The following is a 21,293-nucleotide window of genomic DNA, read 5'->3' as shown; positions in this document are numbered from 1 at the left end:
AAAGTTCATTATGGTATGAAACTGTTAGAGGCGTGTGAACCAGAGCAACTCCATCTTGAATAGCAGCTGGGTAAAATAAGGCTGAAACCTACTGGGCTGCATTCCCAGATGGTTAAGGCATTCTAAGTCACAGGATGAGACAGGAGGTCGGCACAAGATACAGGTCACAAAGACCTTACTGATAAAATAGGTTGCAGTAAAGAAGCTAACCAAAACCCACCAAAACCAAGATGGCCACAAGAGTGACCTCTGGTTGTCCTCACTGCTACACTCCCCCAATCAGGACAGTTTACAAATGCCATGGCAACATCAGGAAGTTACCCGATATGCACTAAAAAGGGGAAGCATGAATAATCCACCACTTGTTTAGCATATCATCAAGAAATAACCATAAAAATAGGCAACCAGGAGTCCTCAGGGCTGCCCTGTCTATGGAGTACCACTCTTTTACTCATCTACTTTCTTCATAAACTTGCTTTCACTTTAATGTATGGACTCGCCCTGAATTCTTTCTTGTGCGAGATCCAAGAACCTTCTCTTAGGGTCTGGATCCAGACTCCTTTCCTGTAACAAAATGGGATAGGAAACTACTAACCAGAGTGCTACTTCCATTACCACCAGGTCTGTCTTCAAATCACACCAATACACTATTTCTCCTCCTCCTAGGAATGTCCAAATTTGCCATAACATAAGGGTAGCTCAAACTCTTTCTCAGATTTTTCACGCAATTAGTACCCACAAAGGAAAACTTCACAAAAAATAAGTCACATTCTAACTTCCTTCTGTCAAATGGTGATCTGAAGGGATTCTCCAAAGGAGGAATAGAGCATAACTTTGCTCTCCTGTGACAACTTCTTTGAGCTACAGACAGGAAGTTCCTGTCTCAAAAATTAATTTCAACAAGCTTTTTTTTTTTTTTTTTAGTTTTCTAAGTCTCTGGCAGAATATATTCATAAGCCACCTCACTAGTTTACTGGACCACATCGGGAGAATTTAAAAATAGTGCAGAGTAAGAATTTTTTTTTGAGATGGAGTCTTACTCTGTCACCCAGGCTGGAGTGCAGTGGCACGATCTCGGTTCACTGCAGCCTCCACCTCCCAGGTTCCAGGGATTCTCCGGCCTCAGCCTCTAGGTAGCTGGGATTACAGGCACACGCCACCACACCCAGCTAATTTTTGTATTTTTAGTAGAGACAGGGTTTCACCATGTTGGCCAAGCAGGTCTTGAACACCTGACCTCAGGTGATCCGCCTGCCTCAGCCTCCTAAAGTGCCAGGATTACCAGCATGAGCCACCGCGCCCTGCTGCAGGGCCCAGATTCTAACTCATCCTGGTTGGCTCTGAAGTGGCTTAAACAGCAACTCCCACTGTATGCTCTTCTGGCTTCCTCACCGGACTGCAAGTTCCTAGGGACAAGTAAACGTTTCATTCGTCATTGTTTCTCGTGGGCGGGCCAAACAAGCGCTGACACATAGAAGGAGATTAATAAATATGTGCAAGCCAAAGGAATTAAGAAAGGAATGAACAATTTAGATGAACAAATGCCCAAGTGTATCAGTCCCTGAAAAATCCTCTCGGATCCTGGGTGGGATGTCTCAAGGAGAGACGAAGGGCCTGATTCACTCTCCCGGCCTCAACAACCAACTTAAGGGAAACTCAGGTCAAACAGAAAGTTAAGGTGCAGGAGCCAATGTGGCACCCAATTGCCCAAGCCAAAGTCCTCTACAGGAGGATGGAGACCTCTAGAATCTTCCATCTCCTCAATCCCTTCAGCCAATTCGTCACCAAGTCCTGTAGCTTCTACCTTCATTTCCCCCATGAAAGCCTCACCCTCCTCTTCAGGCATTATATCCCAGCCACAATTCAAACGTTCTCCTGCTCTCCATGAGCTGCCTTTCCTACCTCCCATTGCACATCACTGCTAGGGTATCGAGAGGGCTCACAAATAGCATCTCCCTTCCCCTGCCAGGTCCAAAACAAACCAAGGAAATAATAAAAATAAGTGGCAGGTAGAAAGGAAAATGGTACCTTCACTTCTGGTGAGTCTAGTATGAAGGTTGTGGTTTTAGGTCTACAGCAAAGTAGCTAAAACTGAACCTGTGGCCAGGCACGGTGGCTCATGTCTGTAACTGGTGAATCACTTGAGGTCAAGAGTTCGAGACTAGCCTGGCCAACATGGTGAAACCCCGTCTCTACTAAAAATACAAAAATTAGCCAGGCATGGTGGTACACACCTGTAATCCCAGCTACCCAGGAGGCTGAGGCAGGAGAATCACTTGAACTCAGGAGGCAGAGGTTGCAGTGAGCCAAGATCATGCCACTGCACTCCAGCCTGGGTGACAGAGCGAGACCCTGTCTCAAAAATAACAACAACAACAACGAAAACAAACACACACACAAAAAAACTGAACCTGTGTCAGCAGCAAGACGCCAATGCTAGTCTACCCATTGGCAGAAGAGCTCCCCCAAGATAAGGGTGCTTCCTGAGGGCAGCTCCCTCCCAAGAGGAAAACAGGATGAAGCTGAGATGTCAATTTTTTTCTCCCAAATTCACAAATCAGGTAAGTACTCCAGGCCGTGAGTTAAATTAATGATGGTCCTTCATGTGGAAGTAAACATAAGGAGTGGAGAAGGGTCCCCCTCAACTCCTGTAATCCACATGCCTCTTCAGTGACCTTTCTAAATCTATTCAAGGCTCCCCTTGCTAAACATTTGCCACGGACTCTTCTGCCATCCACCTGCCTTCATTTTGCTTTCATCACCACTTGAACCTGTCTGCCTCTCCAGGTGTGACGCTCAGCTCACATCACCCTTTCCTCCCCACAGAGCCTATGACTGGTTCCCGCCTCCTTGTCTGACCTCATGTTGTTCCCCCACTGCCTTCCCAGCCACACCTGGCAAGCTCTTACTCTTCCCAGATTCAGTTCTAGGTACACTCAGATAGAAAGCCCTTGTAAACACCCACAGCCAAAGCTCACCACGGCCAGGCTGCCGTCTTTCACTGAATGCTTTAGTTTACCATCTATGGTTCCTCCAGTACTTTATTAGTTTCTACCCACCAGACTGTGGGCCCCTTAAGTCAAAAACGACTCTTTATTTTATAAAACCCCCAATATGATCGAGACCATCCTGGCTAACACGGTGAAACCCCGTCTCTACTAAAAATACAAAACGTTAGCCGGACATGGTGGCGGGCGACTGTGGTCCCAGCTACTCAGGAGGCTGAGGCAGGAGAATGGCGTGAACCCGGGAGGCAGAGCTTGCAGTGAGCCGAGATCATGCCACTGCACTCCAGCCTGGGCGACAGAGCGAGACTCTGCCTCAAAAAATAAAAATAAAAAATAAAAATAAATAAAAATAAAAAAATAAAAAACCCAATATCTATGTATTAGTCCGTTCTCACGCTGCTAATAAAGACATACCCAAGACTGGGTAATTTATAAAGGAAAGAGGTTTAACTGACTCACAGTTCAGCATAGCTGGGGAGGCCTCAGGAAACTCACAATCACGGCAGAAGGGGAAGCAAATGCGTCCCTCCACACACGGCAGCAGCAAGGAGAAATGCCGACCAAAAGGGGGAAGGGCTCCTTATAAAACCGTCAGATCTCGTGAGAACTCCCTCACTATCACGAGAACAGCAGCATGAAGGTAACCACCCACACGATTCAATTACCTCCCACGAAGTCCCTCCCACGACATGTGGGAGAATTATGGGAACTACAATTCAAGTTGAGATTTGGGTGGGGGCGCAGCCAAACCATATCAATCTAGAATAGACTCTGGTACATGGATACCTACAAATATATTGAAGACATGCAAGTAACTATATGCAAAGTAAGACATAAAAATCCCATACAAATAAACTGCCATGGTAGTTCAGAGGGAAGACATAGTGAATGCAGTTAGGAGCACCTGATATATTTTCTCAAAGTACGAAGTTTAGTATTTTAAACAGACATATCTAAGGGAAACCAAAGAAAATTTCATTTTAAAGTGTTAACATTGAATTGGGTTTGAATCGAGTATACCATGATGGGTAATCACATGGGAAGAATATTCCAAGAAAAAATACAGCATGATACAAAACACAAATTTAGGAAAATAAAAGGTATGTTTAGGGAACACTGAGTTTCCTGGTTTGGCCAGAATATAGAGTAAATATAGAAGAGCAGACTGAAAGAAAGAGAATCTGGCACACAGAACTCGGTGTATCAAATAAAATGAATTTTGAGTTAATTTACAGACAATTTTGAGTTAATTTACAGACAATGGGAGTCTAAGAATGTTTTCTAAAGTAGTAGCTGGGTTAATTATGCCAGGGAAACTATATAAAAAACCTGGATCCCCGTAGTAGTGATAATAATAAGCTAATCATCTGGTTTTCAATTAATTCCAAATTTCTCAGTATCATAGTGATTCTGAGCTTATAGTAATTTGATAATCTCAGTGGAATGTTATTTGAGTGTAATAAAATGACTAATAAACTAGTATAATCATGAGTACATATTAATTTTTAGTCATTTTTCATCTTGCTTATGATTCAACTCACTCCTGCTTGTTTCCTCTACCTGATGAATCTGTACTTGCCATTGGTCCCTCATTTAATAAGCATTGCATATTCCCCAATACTCTTAATAACCAGTAACACGAAATGCTGATTTCAGACAATAACAACTATAACCATCTGCTGCTTCTTCAGTATTTTTTCTTCAGTATTCTACTGAATACTCACCAACTATTGTGAGCTTCAGAGATCACTCTTCAAAGCACAGCAGACAATCAGTAAAACAGGACCATGGAGGAATGATTGAGGTATCTGTTTTCCACACCAGAGTTGAGCAAACGGATCAGGCAAATGGTCTCTAGACCCATCTGCAGTCAATTCTGAGTTATAGCAGCAGCAGAACTCTGAAAAAATTCCATGATGGCTCTTCAAAAACAGCACCAATGGCAGCAGCCAGGAACTGTAAGCTTGTTTTTTGTTCTTTTGCCAGCTAGCTATGTGCTATTGGTCAAGTCACTTTAGTGCACAGAATTTGATTTCCTCATCTATAAGATGAAAGAATTAGACTAGGTCCCCAAACAGAAAACCAGTGCATATCTCTTAACTGTCAGCTGAAGGCTCCCCTTTAAGAATGGCTGAGATTCCCAGGAAGAAGATGACTTGCCTAACAGTGGCATCCGGTCCATCCATGGCCACTGCCAAAACAGCATCCTGTTCCAATTTCTTTGCTGTCTTATGTTGGGTTCCTTGGTAAACAGCCTCTGAGATGGTCTGAGTGCAGGTGGTTTATTGGAAAATACCCGTGGGATCACCTTATGAAAGGCAAGGAGAGAAGGCAAACTGGACAGAGAGAAGGTGGTCTATGATGTAGTTGCAACATGGGACTCTGCAAACTCCATGGGGCGCTCTGGACCCAAAATGACCCTTCAGAATTGTCCCAAATTGTACCCCTGCCTAAACTAGTCACTGCATGTGGCTCCCCGCTCCCTCAACCTCCCTGTCTTGGATGAGAGTAATTTCTGGAGAGGCACTGGGCTGTGAACCTTCAGTGGCTAACACAGTGCAGCCGGGGGCAGGGACATGTCAGTCCTGAAGGGGCCATCTGTACAGACGAGTAGGGCAGCCACTCTATTCATCTCAAATCTTCTGAAAGTAAGGAAAAAATGGGAGAAGTATGATGGGGAAGAGAGAAATGGATTACAATGAAACACAGCTAGACTAAGAAAATCAATTTTAGTATCCCAAGGCCTTGCTATCTGTATGACCTTAGCAAAGCTGTTTTCTTTGTGCCTCAACCTCTTTGTTTGGAAGGTGCTCTGAGGTCATCTTCACCACTATAACATCCATAATTCTACTCAGTATTTCATTCTTGGTCAATGTCCCATTTTGTTACCTACCAAAAAGCTTACAGGTATTCCTAATGGGGGAGGGGCATCAAAAATCTCCAGTAGCATTTGTAAGTTCATCTTTGTTGAATGCAAAGAGATGATCTTCAGCGACAGCAAAATTTAAATCTACACACTACAGTGAACGCACAGCTATCCCAAGATTAAATTAGATTTGCAGGCAGCAACTTGGGAATTTCAACATTGGATTGAATACAATTATTCAGTTAGTTGTATCTTTATTACCCATGCTCCCCCTTGTGAGGCAATTTTCCTTATTGGAAGTAAGGCAACCCCAACCAAAGCATTTAAAAATGATCCCTTTCCTGTTTTTATTAGCCAGTATCAAAGAAATGACTATTTGAAGCACAACCAAGGGGAGGGAATTGGTTTTTTATTGCTCAGTTCATGTTGTTATGGCTTTAGGAGTGCAGAAAGACTCCCCAAGGAAATACTGCCTCTCCAAACAGGATTGCAGGGTAATCAACAGGAGAGGTCTTTCAAGAGAGAGAGAAAAAAACAGAGAGAAAAGTATTAAAATATAATTAAATAAGCAAAGTGGATGCAAAATAAAATGTGAAAAGTATGTTATTCAGAACAGAAATGTCATTTCTTGAAATTTATTTCAGAGCAGTATGCACAATATACATTATCCAAATGAAGCTACATAAATCTTTTTGACCAGCAGAGCAGCTGTTGATCTTTAAAAATAAAAACTAAAAAAAACAAATATGAATGTTGCCTATGAATCTGCATTGACATCTGGCACTTCAAAATGAAGGTCACCCAGGCTCGTGTCATGCAGAGTAAAATCCCCTCCACCAATGAGACATCACATCCATCCATCTGATCTGAACACACATGCAGGAAACAAACTAAAACATACAGCTGCAGGCAGATACCACATCACAGAGTGATTCCTTCAATGCAACCATTCCAAGTCCTTTGTTCACAAGGCAGTAGTGCCTTCACCTCAAGTTCCAACTCCAAAGGCTCACATCTTGGGCTATTTTATTCTTCTCTAGCTTGATTATTATGGTGAGCCTTTATCTGAAGCTGTTCCTCTAATGGATATCATGTTATTAAAGAAAGAAATAACACTTTCATTTTAATTGTACTTCTTAAATTCCTTGTAGAAAGATACTGTATTTCTTACCACAGATAGAAAAAAAAAATAGAAACAATGGAGTTTGCTCAATTTCTAGGAAAGGGTTATTTAAATCTATTCTCATGTATGTGTGCATGTCCATACATATTACAGGTCAATATTGTTCTTTTTTTTTCTTATATTGGTTATTTTGCTTCTGATTTTAGCAAGGTGGGCAGCTGCAGCTAGAGGCAGATCTACTAGACACCATTCCAATCACACCAGACACACACAATATTTTTCTGTATTTTGTAAAACAAAAGGATAAAACTAGAGCTACAAAGCTACATTTGATTAATATGAATCTAAAAGGATTCATAACCCTAAGACTCTTTAACACAGAGAAAGAACATTAAGCCAAAGAACTATTTTATTAATTTAAAGAACAAATGTTTTCTAGATTAATGATTGACTGAAGTTTCCATATAAACCCAATTTCCAAGTCAGATAAAACACATACTACAAAACAACATAATTTTCAATAAAAAATACATAGTAGATTCTACTCAATACTAATCATTGAAAATAGGTCAACAATACTGTAAATGGGTGAGGCTGAAGAGTCTTCAGCAACTGTCTTCAGCAATGCTTAAAAACACATATTTCATTTTTCCTTAAATATACAAGCAAAACTATTTTCATCTATAAGAGGATGTAATTATGTTGATACAAATACAGTTCCAAACTAGAATATCCTCAGAAAAAGACATATGTCCAGAGAAACTTCTTTTTACGAGGGTAAAATGTCCAAGTTTAAGAAAGGTTCCCAGAAAATATGACACGGGTATTCATAGGGTTTTTTCCTAGACTCAATAAAGATCATGGCTATAGATCCATCCTTATTTATTCGTTTAACAAAACTATATTGAAGACCTACAGTGTGAGGAGGGTTACAATCACATGAGTGTGCATATACGGAAGGATGAGCAATGAATAAACACAAAGAAATAGAAAGCAGTAAAAGAAATAGAGATTAAACTAGAGGATGGTGAATGGAAAGTAAAGCAATTAAAGACCAAATGAATAAGATGGATTTCTATTCAACAATGATAGAAAAGCAATGAGTTCTGATGTCAACTCATCCTAAAGGGCTTACCCCAGGACCTAAACACTTCCAAAGACCTCTGTGAAATGCAGTTATTCAACAACAAAGGATAGGAGAAGACTGAAGAAAATAAAGACTCCGGTGATGCTGAGGGTCCCCAGTTTTAGAGCTGATTCTCTGATCTTCCCAATAGTAAAATAACTTTGTCTTAATGTCCCAAACAGAGTTTTGCAGAGGAGGGAGCCCCTGCTGAGTTGTTTTAAGCAGGAAGTGTACTGTAATGAATAATGTCATTTTGTCATGATCTTTTGTCTTATAGTAATTCACTCCGCATTCTCATAATAATTTACCACTTCAAAGCTACACTTCTGGGTTTTCGCCCTGTGTTTTGAGATGACCAATAAGGACCCAGACTTCTCTATTCCTAATACAGCTGCAAAAGTGATGAAAGGATCCCCATTGTTCTTTGCAGGTCCCTATTTTCATCTGCCAAGACCTCCGTTTCCTCACCTATAAACTAATGATAATGATAGATGCCCCTGCCACCATTCCTGTGATGATAAATGAGATTAATTCCTGAAATGCCTTATAATTTACAAAGCAATTTCACAAAAATAATCATGGAGAAGCCTGGGCCAGGGACTGGTGAGAAAGAAGGGCAAATTCTCCAATATATGTTGAGATAATTCCCCATAGCATCTGCTGTTTTAAATTTGTAGCTTTGAAACCAGAGGAAAATATGAGGTATAAACTCTCAGCTATTTAGAATAGAAGTTAAATGTGTACACTCTTCTCAGCCCTCCATGAGCTTTTGCTTGTGTGTAGGCACAAAGGCTACCCCAGGTAAAGGGCTGTTTCAGCGCAAAGACCAATTAAAAGTTACTAATGTCCTGGAGAACCTAGAGAACACCCTCTCAGCTCTACTTTCACTCTGTGAACTCTAAAGAATATGCTCATCATTTTATATGCCAAAGTTATTACAGACACTGGATAACCTGCCAATTTGTCAGCAGATTGTTTCCTAATGAGCAGTTAATTTTTCTTTTGGAAAGGGAACAAAACGAGTTAAAAGTTTCCCTCAGAAGATGCCTTTCATTTTTGATCACCTAGCCCATAAAACTGTCATTTGGAGGGGGCCACTTCTCAGTCACTGCAATTCCTTTAAACACACAAACAAAACAAAGATTGGGAAAGATTTGGGCTGCAACCAAAATGAGGGTGATGGGCAGGGTGAGGAGGGGCATGGTCTCCAGAGCAAACACGGGGAAATCCGGCGTGACTCAGTCACACACCAGCTGTGTGCCCTGGGTAGGGAGTTGGCATCTAAGCTTCTGTGTGGGTAACTGTAAAGTGGGATCAATCACCAGTGCCAGCCTCATTGGCTGTCTTTAGCATTACATGAATGACTTAAGGTGCTCTGGGAGCAAGTGGCACCTAGTAAGTGCTCAATAACTGCTAGCTATGATTATTAAAATGATTGAAAATGGAATAAACTTGGCAATAGCCAAGCTTACCAAATATCTATTAATAATCATTTTTGTCCCCTAAGTTTTCTTTTGAAGAAAAGAGAGTTAAGTAGAACATTGATTTTGTTCTTTTTACATTAGAGGGCAATTGATGCTCTAATTCCCAATCTCCCTGAATTTGTCCTCTTCTCTCCTCTCCTTATTTTTATGTTCTTTCTTCCTCCCCTCCCTCAGCTGCATACCTTCTTCTTCTTCCTGGGGTCTGAGTTACCAGTGACAGCTGGAATGTGTTAAGACCTGCCCTTGGTCTTGGACTTAACCAAGATGCTTCTACTACTTGACCCCAGTACTCAATAGAACCAAAAGGTTCAACTTCACATATAAGTAGACTTTTCCTGACTTCTCCACCTTGCCAAAAAGTGGCTTACTTGCAGCAAAAGGGCCAATCCACAAATATCAGAGAAATTCCTGAAATTTTTCTCTAGAAATTTTGACTCCCTTTCCACTGCTACATCTGCACAGAAACTGCAGCAAAGGAATTTACCACAGAAAGGGTAGCAAACAAAAAATGTTTTAATAACATTTCTACACATTGCTCATGGCTTCTACAGTTACAATTATGAGTTCACGCAGTGCTAACAACTGTTTTTCATTTTGTTACTGGTTTAAGAATTTAAAGAGGAACTGATAGAATGAGTAAATGTAATTCACAACCTAATAGAGATTTGCAGTTCCAGAAACAGTCTACACTTTTTCAACTACGGAACGGGGAAAATGCTGACCTTGTGCTTGTTTTTCATTACCCAGGAAAATTCAGAGATGTTCAGTGATTATTCATGTCAAAAGTTTTAAAGCTGTCCCTCTCTGGGGTATTAACTAGCACGTTTTAGAAGTAGCTGCCCACCAGCTTCCACTATTATTCTCTGCGGTACACAGGCTGGGGAAGCACCCAGGCAGGCCAGGTTTTTCCGCCCCTTTGCTAAAGCATACCATGGTCCTCACTTACACGGAACCCACAGGAATCACCTTCCATGGACCAAGCCATATGAGAAATGGAATATGATGGTTTTGAGGATAACCAGGGAGAATCTCTAAACAAAATATTTAGCTTCTCCCAAGAGCCTACACTCTACTTCCTCCCAGCTACTCACTTTTTTTTTTTTTTTTTTTTTTTTTTTTTGGTTTTGGGGTTTTGTTTTTAGAAAACAGGCACATCTTTTAGACATTTCAGGAATTAAAGACATTGTCCAGGGTTGTCATTACTTAGAGGGTAACTCAATTCTTAGGCGCACTTCCCACTTCTCACTCATGTCCACATTTAGCACACTGGGGAAGTAGAGTCTTTCTGTGAATCAGGAAGATCATCTTGTTTGGAAATCACTGGCCTCCATGCCTAGCTTCTCAATTAGACTCTGAACTTCCTTAGAGTACATCTTATTGTATCTAGAGATTAATGCAGTAAGAGATGAAAGAGGAGATCTGAATTTCTGTAGCTATAGCAGAAATAAAAAAAAAGAAAGAAGCTACATTCTGAGGAAGTTCCGCCAACACTGATTTTATTACCAGGAGGAAGAACTGCCACTCTGCCCCTCCCAGCAGACCCTGTGCTATACAAAAGTGCCTAAGAGCTCCCTGAGGAAGATGCCCTTTTTGTATGGTTCTAGTCTGTAGCTTCTGATCAAATATCACTGACCAATAACATCAATTAAAAGTCATCTCGAAGTGAAAAAATTTATTCAAGTCATTCACCATAAACACAATTAAGGGTCTTGCTTCAAGTTTAGTAGATCTATGTGTTTTAGGGCAGTAATAAAAGTAACGATAACACTGTAAGTTTACTTGGTATCCATTACTGCACTGAAAATAGGAAATCATTTATCAAATCCAATTTTTGGTGCAGGTTATCTCCCACCAAAGGCAAAGAAATAAAGAAAATTGGTAGATTTTCAAAATTAATATCTAAATATATTTAGATAGATATAAACATGTACGTATAATACACTCACATGCATAATTAGCCCAGAAAAAGTGAGGGAAGTATTTTCTAATCAGTAACTAATATGACAGAGAAAGAAGTACTAAAGAGAAAAAGTAGCAGCATGACTTAGAACTAATAACCCTTCATCAAACATAATCACATGTGATAGAATGTTTCCTAGGGAACGTGGTTCAGGGTCGGATAGTTGATCCCCTTACTCAATGCAGAAATCTCTAGCACAACCTCCTCCACTGTGATTACCACCTTCCCATTTGAGAGGGCTCACTCTTTCCTTAGGTAGCCCAGCTACGATTTGGGCAGCTCTAATCATTAGAAAGATCTTCCTTAGACTGAGCCAAATATAACTTCTTGTAACTTATGTATATTCTTTGTTCAGCATTGTGAAGTCTAATTTTCTTCATGACAGCTCTTCAAACGTCATTTTCTAAGGTACAGATAATGTCCCAACTTAATGATTTTTTTGAACTTTACCATAGTGCAAAAGCCCATGCATTGAGTAGAACCTGTACTGTGAGTACCCATACAACCACTCTGTTTTTCATTTTCAGTATAGCATTCAATAAATTACAGAAGATATTCAGTAATTCATTATAAAACAGGCTTGATGTTAGATGTTTTACCCAAGAGAAGACTAATGTAAGTCTTCTGAGAATATTTAAAGTAGGGTAGGCTAAGCTATGCTGTTGGGTGGGTTAGGTGTATTAAACGCATTTTTGACTTAAGATATATATGTTTTTTGAGATGGATTCTTGCTCTTGTCACCCAGGTTGGAGGGCAATGGTGTGATCTCGGCTCACTGCAACCTCCACCTCCCAGGTTCAAGTGATTCTCCTGCCTCTGCCTCCTGAGTAGCTGGGATTACAGGCACCCATCACCACACCCGGCTAATTTTTGTATTTTTAGTAGAGACGGGGTTTCACCACGTTGGCCATGCTGGTCTCGAACTCCTGACCTCAAGTGATCCCCTGCCTCAACCTCCCAAAGTGCTGGGATTATAGGAGTGAGCCACAATGACCCACCTGACTTAAGACTTTTTCTTTTATTGGGACATAAGCCTGTCATAAGTCAAGTAGCATCTGTATATAAGTATCTAAACTTTATTTATTCCCTTCATCCATTCAAGAAATTTATTCACTCTAGATTTTATTCCAGATGCTGTCACATATTTTATTACATCCCTAAGGCCATCTTAAAATGCATAATACCTAGAAAGTTCTACCAAAAAGCCAGGCAAAGTTATCTAAGCAGCTTTCAGAGACACCAGTGGATATGGCCTTAGGACAAAAGTGCATCTTAATACTCAAAATCAATCCAGAATTCATTCTATTTCAAAAGGCAAAGAGAGTTAAGACAGTTTATGTGAGTTGATTTCCAAGTGAAAAGAAAAGCTATCTCTATTTTCTGTTTTGTTTTAAATGTGCAAAAAGATCCCCAAATCTAGAAAAAATATCTTCTCATTGTTAGACCAAAGACGTTATTGTTAGCTGCACTAATGCTTTTATTTGAAACTAATAGTGGAACAGTATCACTTATCTCTGACTTGCATCAGAATGAAATTAGTCACTAGAGGCAAAAGAGGAACACCTACCTCTACTCAGAACTAGGGTGATTTTTTGAGATATCTTAGGCCAATATGCACATATCCAATAAGTCAGGCAGCATTCAGTAGTCAAAGCAATAATAGGATATTATGTTTGAAGAGCACGCCCTGGGCCTTCTCCTCCCATCTCTTGAATGAAGTCACAAATTATCTGTCATAAGTGGATGAAACATATTAGCAAAGAATCTAGTATGCCCAGTGGCCAGACTGACCCTGTTGCATTGGATTAATAGCTGACTATAGAAGACGGATAATGTTATACTTTGTGCAAAATGATAAATTTATGCCCTCACACTTTGCAAAGGAGTGAATGATTGTGCCCTCCCAAAATTCATATGCTGAATCTCTAATCCCAACGTGATAGCATTTGGAGGTGGGGCCTGTAGGAGGTAATTAGGTTACAAGGGTAGAACCCTGATGAATGAGATTAGTGCCCTTAAAAGAAGAGGCCAGAGAGTTAGCTTGCTCTCTTTCCCTCACAGCCATGCAAGAATACAATGAGAAGACAGCAATCTGCAACTCAGAAGAGGGCCCTCACCAGAACCTGTCCGTGCTGGAACCCCAATCTCAGAATTCCAGCCTCTAGAACTGTAAGAAACGAATTTCTGTTGTTAATAAGTCACCTGGTCATGGTACTTTGTTATGGCAGCTTGAACTGTCTAAGACAAGCATAAACTGTACAGAAGCCCCCCTCATCCATAGTTTTACTGTTCAGTTTCAGCAACCCATGGTTGTATTTCAAAAATAGTAAATAAACATTTCCAGAAATAGACAATTCCTAAGTTTTAAATTTTGAGTTCTTTCCAAGTAGCGTGATAAAATCTCACACCATCTTGGGAGGTCCAGCATCTCCACACTGTAGACACTTCCTGCCCTGGAGTCACAGAATAGCCATCTCGGTGATCGAACTGACTGTGGAGGGATTGCAGTGCTTCTGTCTAAGTCACCCTTATTCTACTTCTTAATGGCCCCAAAGTGCAAGAGGCATGATGCTGGCAATTAAAATATGCCAAGAAGTCATAAACGGCTTCCTTTAAGTGAAAAGTTGAAAGCTCTTCAGGAAAAAAAAAAAATCGTATGCTGAGGCTGCTAAGATCTACAGTAAGAATGAATATTCTATTGGTAAAACTGTGAAGAAGGAAAAAGAAATTCCTGCTAGCTTTGCTGTCTTACCTCAAACTGTAAAAGTTAGAGCCACCATGCATGATACGTGCTTAATTAAGATGGAATTAAATTTGAGGGTTGAAGAAATGGACAGAAACGTTCCGACTGACTGCAATCAGGTACGGTACTCTCCAAGTTTTAGGCATCCACTGGGGTTTTCAGAATTCATCCCCAGCGGATGTGGCGGACACTTGAATGTCCCTCGGTTGATCACAGTGATTAAAAGTAGCAGGCAGCATGCTACCTGGATCCTCAAAGCTCAGCCCATCATGTCCTTCAGGTCTTGGTCTAAATGCCAACTTTTCCGTAAGGCTCATGGTGCCTGCTCTAATTAAAATGTAATACCCTACGCCCATATTCCCAATCATCTGAATCTGACAATTTTCTTTATTCAGGGACCTTAGCCCCTTATAGTGTACCACATGGTTTGCTGAATTACTGTGTGTGGGTGTTCACCGTTCTAGTTCTTCTTCCTCCCAACACATAAGCTCACACACCCACAAGCATTTATGAATGACAAGGACAGGACCTTCATCTGTTTACTGACTTATCCTAAGAATCTATGAGTCCTGGGCCCATAGCGGGAAGTAAAAAGTTAACATATATTTAAGTTGAATGAATGAATAATGACTCTGGGCTTAGATAGAGCTGGCCCTGGGTCCCCATTCAGCCTACTCTCACTGAATGACCTTGGGAAAATGATCATCCTCTCTGGTCCTATGTTTCCTCATTAGTAAAATGTGGAATCTACAAGTAACTACCCCATAAGATCCTTGCGAGGATGAAGTGGGTCGCTGCATGGCAAGTCCTTAGAATTATGCCCGGACATAGAAAGCTTTCAATAAATGTTAGCTGCCATTGTTATTATAATTTCAAGATATGTTTCCTGAGGTGGTGATGGATTTGTGAAGATTTATGCTCTCAGGCAAATGGCTCTCCTCATATCTGACAGCACTGATCTGAGATGGTGAAAGGAATTCACTGCCCTGGGTAGAGCAGCAGAGTTACCAAGGATCTCGCCCCTTCCCTATGGTCTCTCATCAGCCCCAATTCAACAATGTCCTCGGCTTTGCAAAGAAGCTGTTAACAGTGCACATGGTACTGCCTCTGACCTGCTGAAGCAGAATAAACAAAACACTGAAACCACTGAGTAAGTGATGGTGAGGCTCAGAAACCTTAAAAGGCAGGGAGAGCAGCTTCTCTTTTCCCACTTGAACTGAGATTTATTTGGCTTAACTGGAGTCAAAGCTAATGGTTCTAATGACTTTGAAGCACTCCAACTTATTCTCCAGATTTCTACACATGGACTTACACTTTATGAAAGAAGAGATATACACACACACAAAAATCCCTCCATAAAAGAATTTACCAGACCATACTAATCACGTAGATATTAGCTTTATCCCTGGAGTAAAATCCAAGTCTCTCTAACAGCAATAGGAGATGGGGCTGCAAATTAGACCAATAACCTGAATATTCACTAAGGACTTAGGAAAACAAAACACTTTGGAAACACTCATTATCGATTTACACATACCTTTGATCTATGGAGAAAAGCAAGGATTTCAGGACTGGTTGAGTTAGAAGAGGAGGCGGGAGTTCGTGAGGAAGACAGAGACGAGAGATCAAAAAGGATGACAAAAGTGGGAGGAATATTTACTGATTTCTTGGTAATAATAGTCTTAACTTCCCTGTTAGTTAATGTCTTTCCAAAGTTAATCTCTATGAAGTGGTCCCTTACGGCATTATAAGAGCAAAATGAAATGAATGACTACACATTCAAGTAATAGATAATAACAAGTAATGTCAATAAGAAACTTCTCTCTTCACTTTAGAGAACAAACACCCCGGAGTTGATGCTGAAATTAAATTTTTAGACTCCCAAGTCAATGCTCTGTACTCTACACAGTAAGTTCTCTCAACTTTAACATGCATGTGATAAATGATGGAGTAGTTTTGCATTTTTGACAAGCTCCCAGGTGATGCGGATAGCGCTAGTCCTTGGAATACACTGAGTTGGAGGCCTCTGCCCCATTACATCTGCTAAGGTAAGCCTCGTGAATAACTGTTTTTAATGAAAAGGTATTTTCCAAGAGCAGAAGAAAATGAGATTACCAACAGAATATTGACGTGTTAAAAGTTCTAATAATTCAACAATATTTGTAATATTCAACAAACATTTGCACAGTGATGTCAACTGTCATTAATAAGTAAAATATACTTAAGTTGCAGATTTTTGAAACATAAACACTAATATTTTATAGTCGAGCTATCTATTAAAAGAAAAACTTCAGCCGAATTAAATTTAAAGGAATTTAATTGAGCAATGAACAATTCGCAAATCAGGCAGCCCCCAGAATCACAGTGGATTCAGAGAGACTTCAGGACATCCACATGGTGGAAGAAGATTTAGAGACAAAAAAAGGAAAATGGCATACAAAAATCGGAAGTAAGGTACAGAAAACAGCTGGATTGGTTACAGGCTGGCGTTTGCCTTATTTAAACACAGTTTGAACACTCAGCAGTGTATGACTGGTTGAATATGGCTGCTAGGATTGGCCAAGACTCAGCTTTTGTTTTGTTTTCTTTTGTTTTTTGACACGGAGTCTTGTCCTGTTGCCCATGCTGGAGTGCAGTTGCATGATCTCAGCTCACTGCAACCTCCGCCTCCCGGGTTCAAGCGATTCTCCTGCCTCAGCTTTCTGGGTAGGTGGGATTACAGGCATGCGCCACCACGCCTGGATACTTTTTGTATTTTTAGTAGAGACAGGGTTTCACCATGTTGGCCAGCCTGGTCTTGAACTCCTGACCTCAAGTAATCTGCCCGCCTCGGCCTCTCAAATTGGTGGGATTACAGGTGTGGGCCACCGTGCCCAACCTCAGCTATTGTTACAGGTACATAAGCCTAAGGTTTTCAATCTTGCCTACCTATTAAGTTAGGTTGCAGTTCATCCACAAGGACTCAAATATAGAAGTACAGGGTACTTCTCAAGCCATATTTATTTTACTTTAATAAATCTCTCACTGTATTTTATTGTTATGCACTCATGGATAATTTCCTCCTTATGTTTGAGATATACCATACAGAAAATCCACTAACTCTATAAAACTGTCTTAATTTTCAGTCAGCTTTGATAATAAAGATACTATGTCTAGGGGTTGCTTTTACTTTCTTTGAAATGTAACATTTTAGATAAGAAAGATGGCACTGCCACACCTGAGCCCAGCAGGTTATTTGCAATCTACCATGGAATAACAAAGTTGACCATAACCCATTACATATATTACATCCCTATTTGGGAGGAGCCACAGTATAGCTGGGGTTTAGAGAAGAAAAAAGAAGGTCATTCTATTTCTGTTTTCCTCACCTGTAACAGAGGAATCTTGATGCATTTGAAGAAAGTTGATGAAAACTAAACACAGTGTGTACCTCTAGCCAAAACTCACAGTTACCTTGTAAAGCTTCCTATTGGTCCTCTTGAATCAGCTGAGCACAAGAGGTTTTTCCTATAAAAAGTCCACAGTGCATCTAAATCTGATCCCAGCGAAATTTCACTTCGGCTGAAGTGAAAATGCAGAGGTAGCATTTAAGGATAACAGCTGGAGAACATTAGTTCCCTGTCTCTCCTTTTCTCTCCCAAGGGTTGAAAATTCTGCTGTTCAGACAGGAAGTCGTCATATACCACACACTGCACAATACGAGAATGCTGGGATAGAAGAACAAGTTGCAGAGGATTAGAAGGGCTGGGGCGGGAGGCGGGTGGGGTGGGGGCAGGGGATTGTTCAAGAAAGAACTCACAGCAGTGATTCTATGTACCCCTTGGGCTGTCTTTTTCCCCCGACAGTGTTCAACTAGCATACACCCAGAATTGACAAGCACATGCTACAATTATATCCTGAAAGCTTTTTAATAACTCGGAGTAAGAAGGCTTAATCACTTACTTTTCCTCACATTTTTATAATATTAACTCTAAGACGTTTTGGGGAGTGGCCCAGATTCTCCAATAATCTTTTTTGGCATACTTTCACATTTGCTATCTAAAAAGGCAGCCTTTAACTTTAAAAAAAAATTGTCAAAAAAAAAAAAACTCAAATCACTGCCCAAGACAAGGAAATATACATAGATACACACACACACACACACACACACACACACACACACACGCACATATGGAAGTCAAAACATGATGATCTGGAAAAAGAATGACTTAAACAAAAGGTTCTTGTGGATATGGTTTTTGTAGGGTCGGTTTCTGCTGTAATTTCACAAAACTGCTGAGAAACGAGGAGAGACACCCACATTCTGTGGCCACAGCTCAAAGTTTCGAACAGGATGATAAGAGTTTCCTCCAGGCCACAGCCTGAATAGCTAGCCTGCATTCCTACCAGTCTGCAAGCGCTGGCCCCTCCTTTGTAACCAACTGTCCTCTGGGGGCGGGCTGTAAAACTGACCCAGTCTCTTCCACTCCTCTTCAGCCAAGACCACTAGACACAAACCTTCTTAACTTTTGAACTGCAGAAAAATGCCTTTGCCTTATGCGTATCAGGGGCTAGCTGCTAACTGGGATACAACGCTACGGTTTTATGCAGAGTGGGAGGAGGTAGGAGAGAGGAGGGAGAAGCCAACCCAGACATCCATCATCCTTTTAGGAGTAGGTGGAGTTTAAAGTTTCCCTAACTTCCAAGTTCCCACTTGACAGGCAATATTTCTGTGCAATTTCCAGCCCCACGTAACAGATGGTCCTTTGCCCGTCTCCAGCCCCAAGAGAGACCAGACAAAGCCCCCAGCCATTCCACGCCTCGCAGGACTGATAGGTGCTTAGTTTCATGAAGCTGTCAGAGCAGGAGCAGCGAGCAAAGAATGGAAACTTAACTTCTCCTTCCAGAAGTTTTTTCTGCTACAGTAGAGTCCAGGGGGCTGGAGCACAAAGGCCCGGGAAAGTTTTCACTGAGTTATTTTTCAAAAACGTCTTCCGCCATCTGCCAAACCATCATCTCCTAAACCCCAGATGCCCAGGGAAGGAAGGTTAAGGCATATGTGCTCAGAAACACAGCAGAGATGCAACTTGAGCCTTCCCAAAGACAAACTGGGAAGTTGCTTAAAGGGACCCCCACAGTGGAAAAGCATCCTCGGGGCGCCTGACCTACTCACTGGTCACTCACTGCCAAAGGAGAAGGTGGTGACCCAGACAGGGTGCCAAATGGGGTGCGTCACGGCCGCGGGCGAGAACCTCCCTTCCCAGCCGGGAGGGCAAGGGAAAGGGGAGGAGGGACGCGATCCGGGAGTCTGAGGACGGGCGGCCCACTCACCCTCACTGCCGTACTGTTTGCCATTGTTCGCGCCCATCCTGTAGCCGTCATGCCCGCCGTCTCCCGGGACACTCCATAGCTGCGGCGCACCTCCTGCGCGCTCGGCCCGAGGAAAGCCCGTCCGACGGGACCGTTAGCTGCACATCCCCCCCACGCTCCGGGGCCGACCTCCGGCCTGGAGAGGTCCCCGCACTCCAGTGGGAGGGTGTGCTGCGTCCCCTCCTGGCACCCCCGGTGGCTCCAGGCGGGGCCGGGCACAGCTGCAGCACTTAGAATCCGCGCTGGGGGCCGGAGGGCGCAGCGCCGCGCACAGCCCGCGCCCCGGGGCCGCCCAGAGGCTCGCCGCGCCGCCGCCGCCGGGTCCCCATCCGCCCGCCCCGATCCCCTCCGGCGGGCGCTGAGCCGGGCAGGCCCCTGGGCTCCGCGGCTCGACCGCCTCCTTCGGCTGCCCCTGCGCGCCCGCGGCTTCCCCGGGGAGGGCGCGGCAGCCACTTGTTGCGGGTGCCCGGAGCAAGCGAAGACTAGCGACCCGGCGCAGCTCGCCCGCGGGCCGGACTTTTGTTAGCGCCAGGCGCCTCCTCTCGCCGCCCAGCGTCAATCACAGCTGGAGCCCCGGGGAGGAAGGCCGGCCCGGAGATGCGCGGCCTTTTAAAGGGGCAGCGCGCCTTTTCGGGGCTGCGGCTCCAGGCCCCAGCCTGGGCACCGGCTCTGCGCGCTACGCGCGAACCCTTCGGAGCGAAGCAACGTCCTGTTGGCTCTGTTTTACTGTTGTTCTTTTACAGGCTTGGCCCCCAATCTATAAGATGAACTTCCAGGCGTCGCTTGGAATCCCTTGAGTTTGTCTGCAAGTACAGCCTATTTTAAGTGCGTGGGCATTTAAAATAAACACGCATCCGTGTCTGATTCTGACACCTTTCAGGTGTATGCGTTGGCATTCTCCTGTGACTTCCCTGTTTGGAGACTGGGGCGGAAAATGGAAGAGAGAGGGAGGGAAATCTTGGGGCGACTTAGCAGGGAATCGGTCCCAGGAGAGCCAGACTTTCCCTGCCCCGCCCCGGTGAAGGAGGTTTCCTGGCTCAGAATGTTTAACAGCTTCAGAGCCAGGAAATGTATTTTCTCCTCGTTTCTGTGATTTTTTTTCTTGTGGTTGGTGTTATCCTTTGTTTAAAACATTATAACCTCTTTTGGAAATTTATTTGGCACTTCTACAGCTTTAAAATGGCCCTTTGGTGTTCGCTGCATTAAACAGAAAAAGGAAATTCTCCTTAATGTTTTATTCCCTTTTCATGTAAATACCTAGAATTTTATAACATTACATCCTAATAAAGACCAGGGCACTCACGGTGCAAATTTCTTTGTAGTGAGGCAAGCACAGAGCAGTTTTTCCTTGTAGATGTTAGATGTTGCAAATTAAATTAAAAGTGTATATTGATGCATACATACATAGATATGCGTATATAGAGATATACATACATAGATATATGCATATGATGCGTGAATACAGAACCAGGCGTTTTGTAATTACGTATTTCTTAAAAGGCTTGTGACCACATGCAGAAATTCTTAGCGATTTAACTTCTTATAGATTCTATTTGGGTAATTTCCTTTATTCACTACAATTTTCCTTTGTAACAATGGGATAAAACATCATGTTTCAAGATTTTTAAATCTAG

The 21,293-nt window shown here is 42.2% G+C and overlaps 1 protein-coding gene across 2 annotated transcripts in view; it reads right to left on the bottom strand.

Annotated features, from left to right (window-relative positions):
* Positions 1–20,197, bottom strand: part of FBXL7 (F-box and leucine rich repeat protein 7) — a 432,789-nt gene extending 412,592 nt beyond the window's left edge. The window contains exon 1 of one of the 2 annotated variants that reach the window (XM_009448811.5): positions 19,621–20,197. Coding sequence is in view for 1 of the 2 variants with exons in the window: in XM_001148598.7 (XP_001148598.1) it covers positions 19,621–19,657 (37 nt within the window). In the remaining variant the exon portion in view is untranslated. The remainder of the gene's footprint in view (positions 1–19,620) is intronic. The other variant, XM_001148598.7, reaches the window with a different exon arrangement.
* Between the last annotated feature and the right edge of the window lie 1,096 nt (positions 20,198–21,293).

The sequence above is a fragment of the Pan troglodytes genome, chromosome 4, assembly GCF_028858775.2.
Source record: "Pan troglodytes isolate AG18354 chromosome 4, NHGRI_mPanTro3-v2.0_pri, whole genome shotgun sequence".
Classification (NCBI taxonomy): Eukaryota; Metazoa; Chordata; class Mammalia; order Primates; family Hominidae; genus Pan; species Pan troglodytes.
The sequence above is the reverse complement of the archived record's forward strand: the minus strand, read 5'-3'. Positions and strand labels throughout refer to the sequence as shown.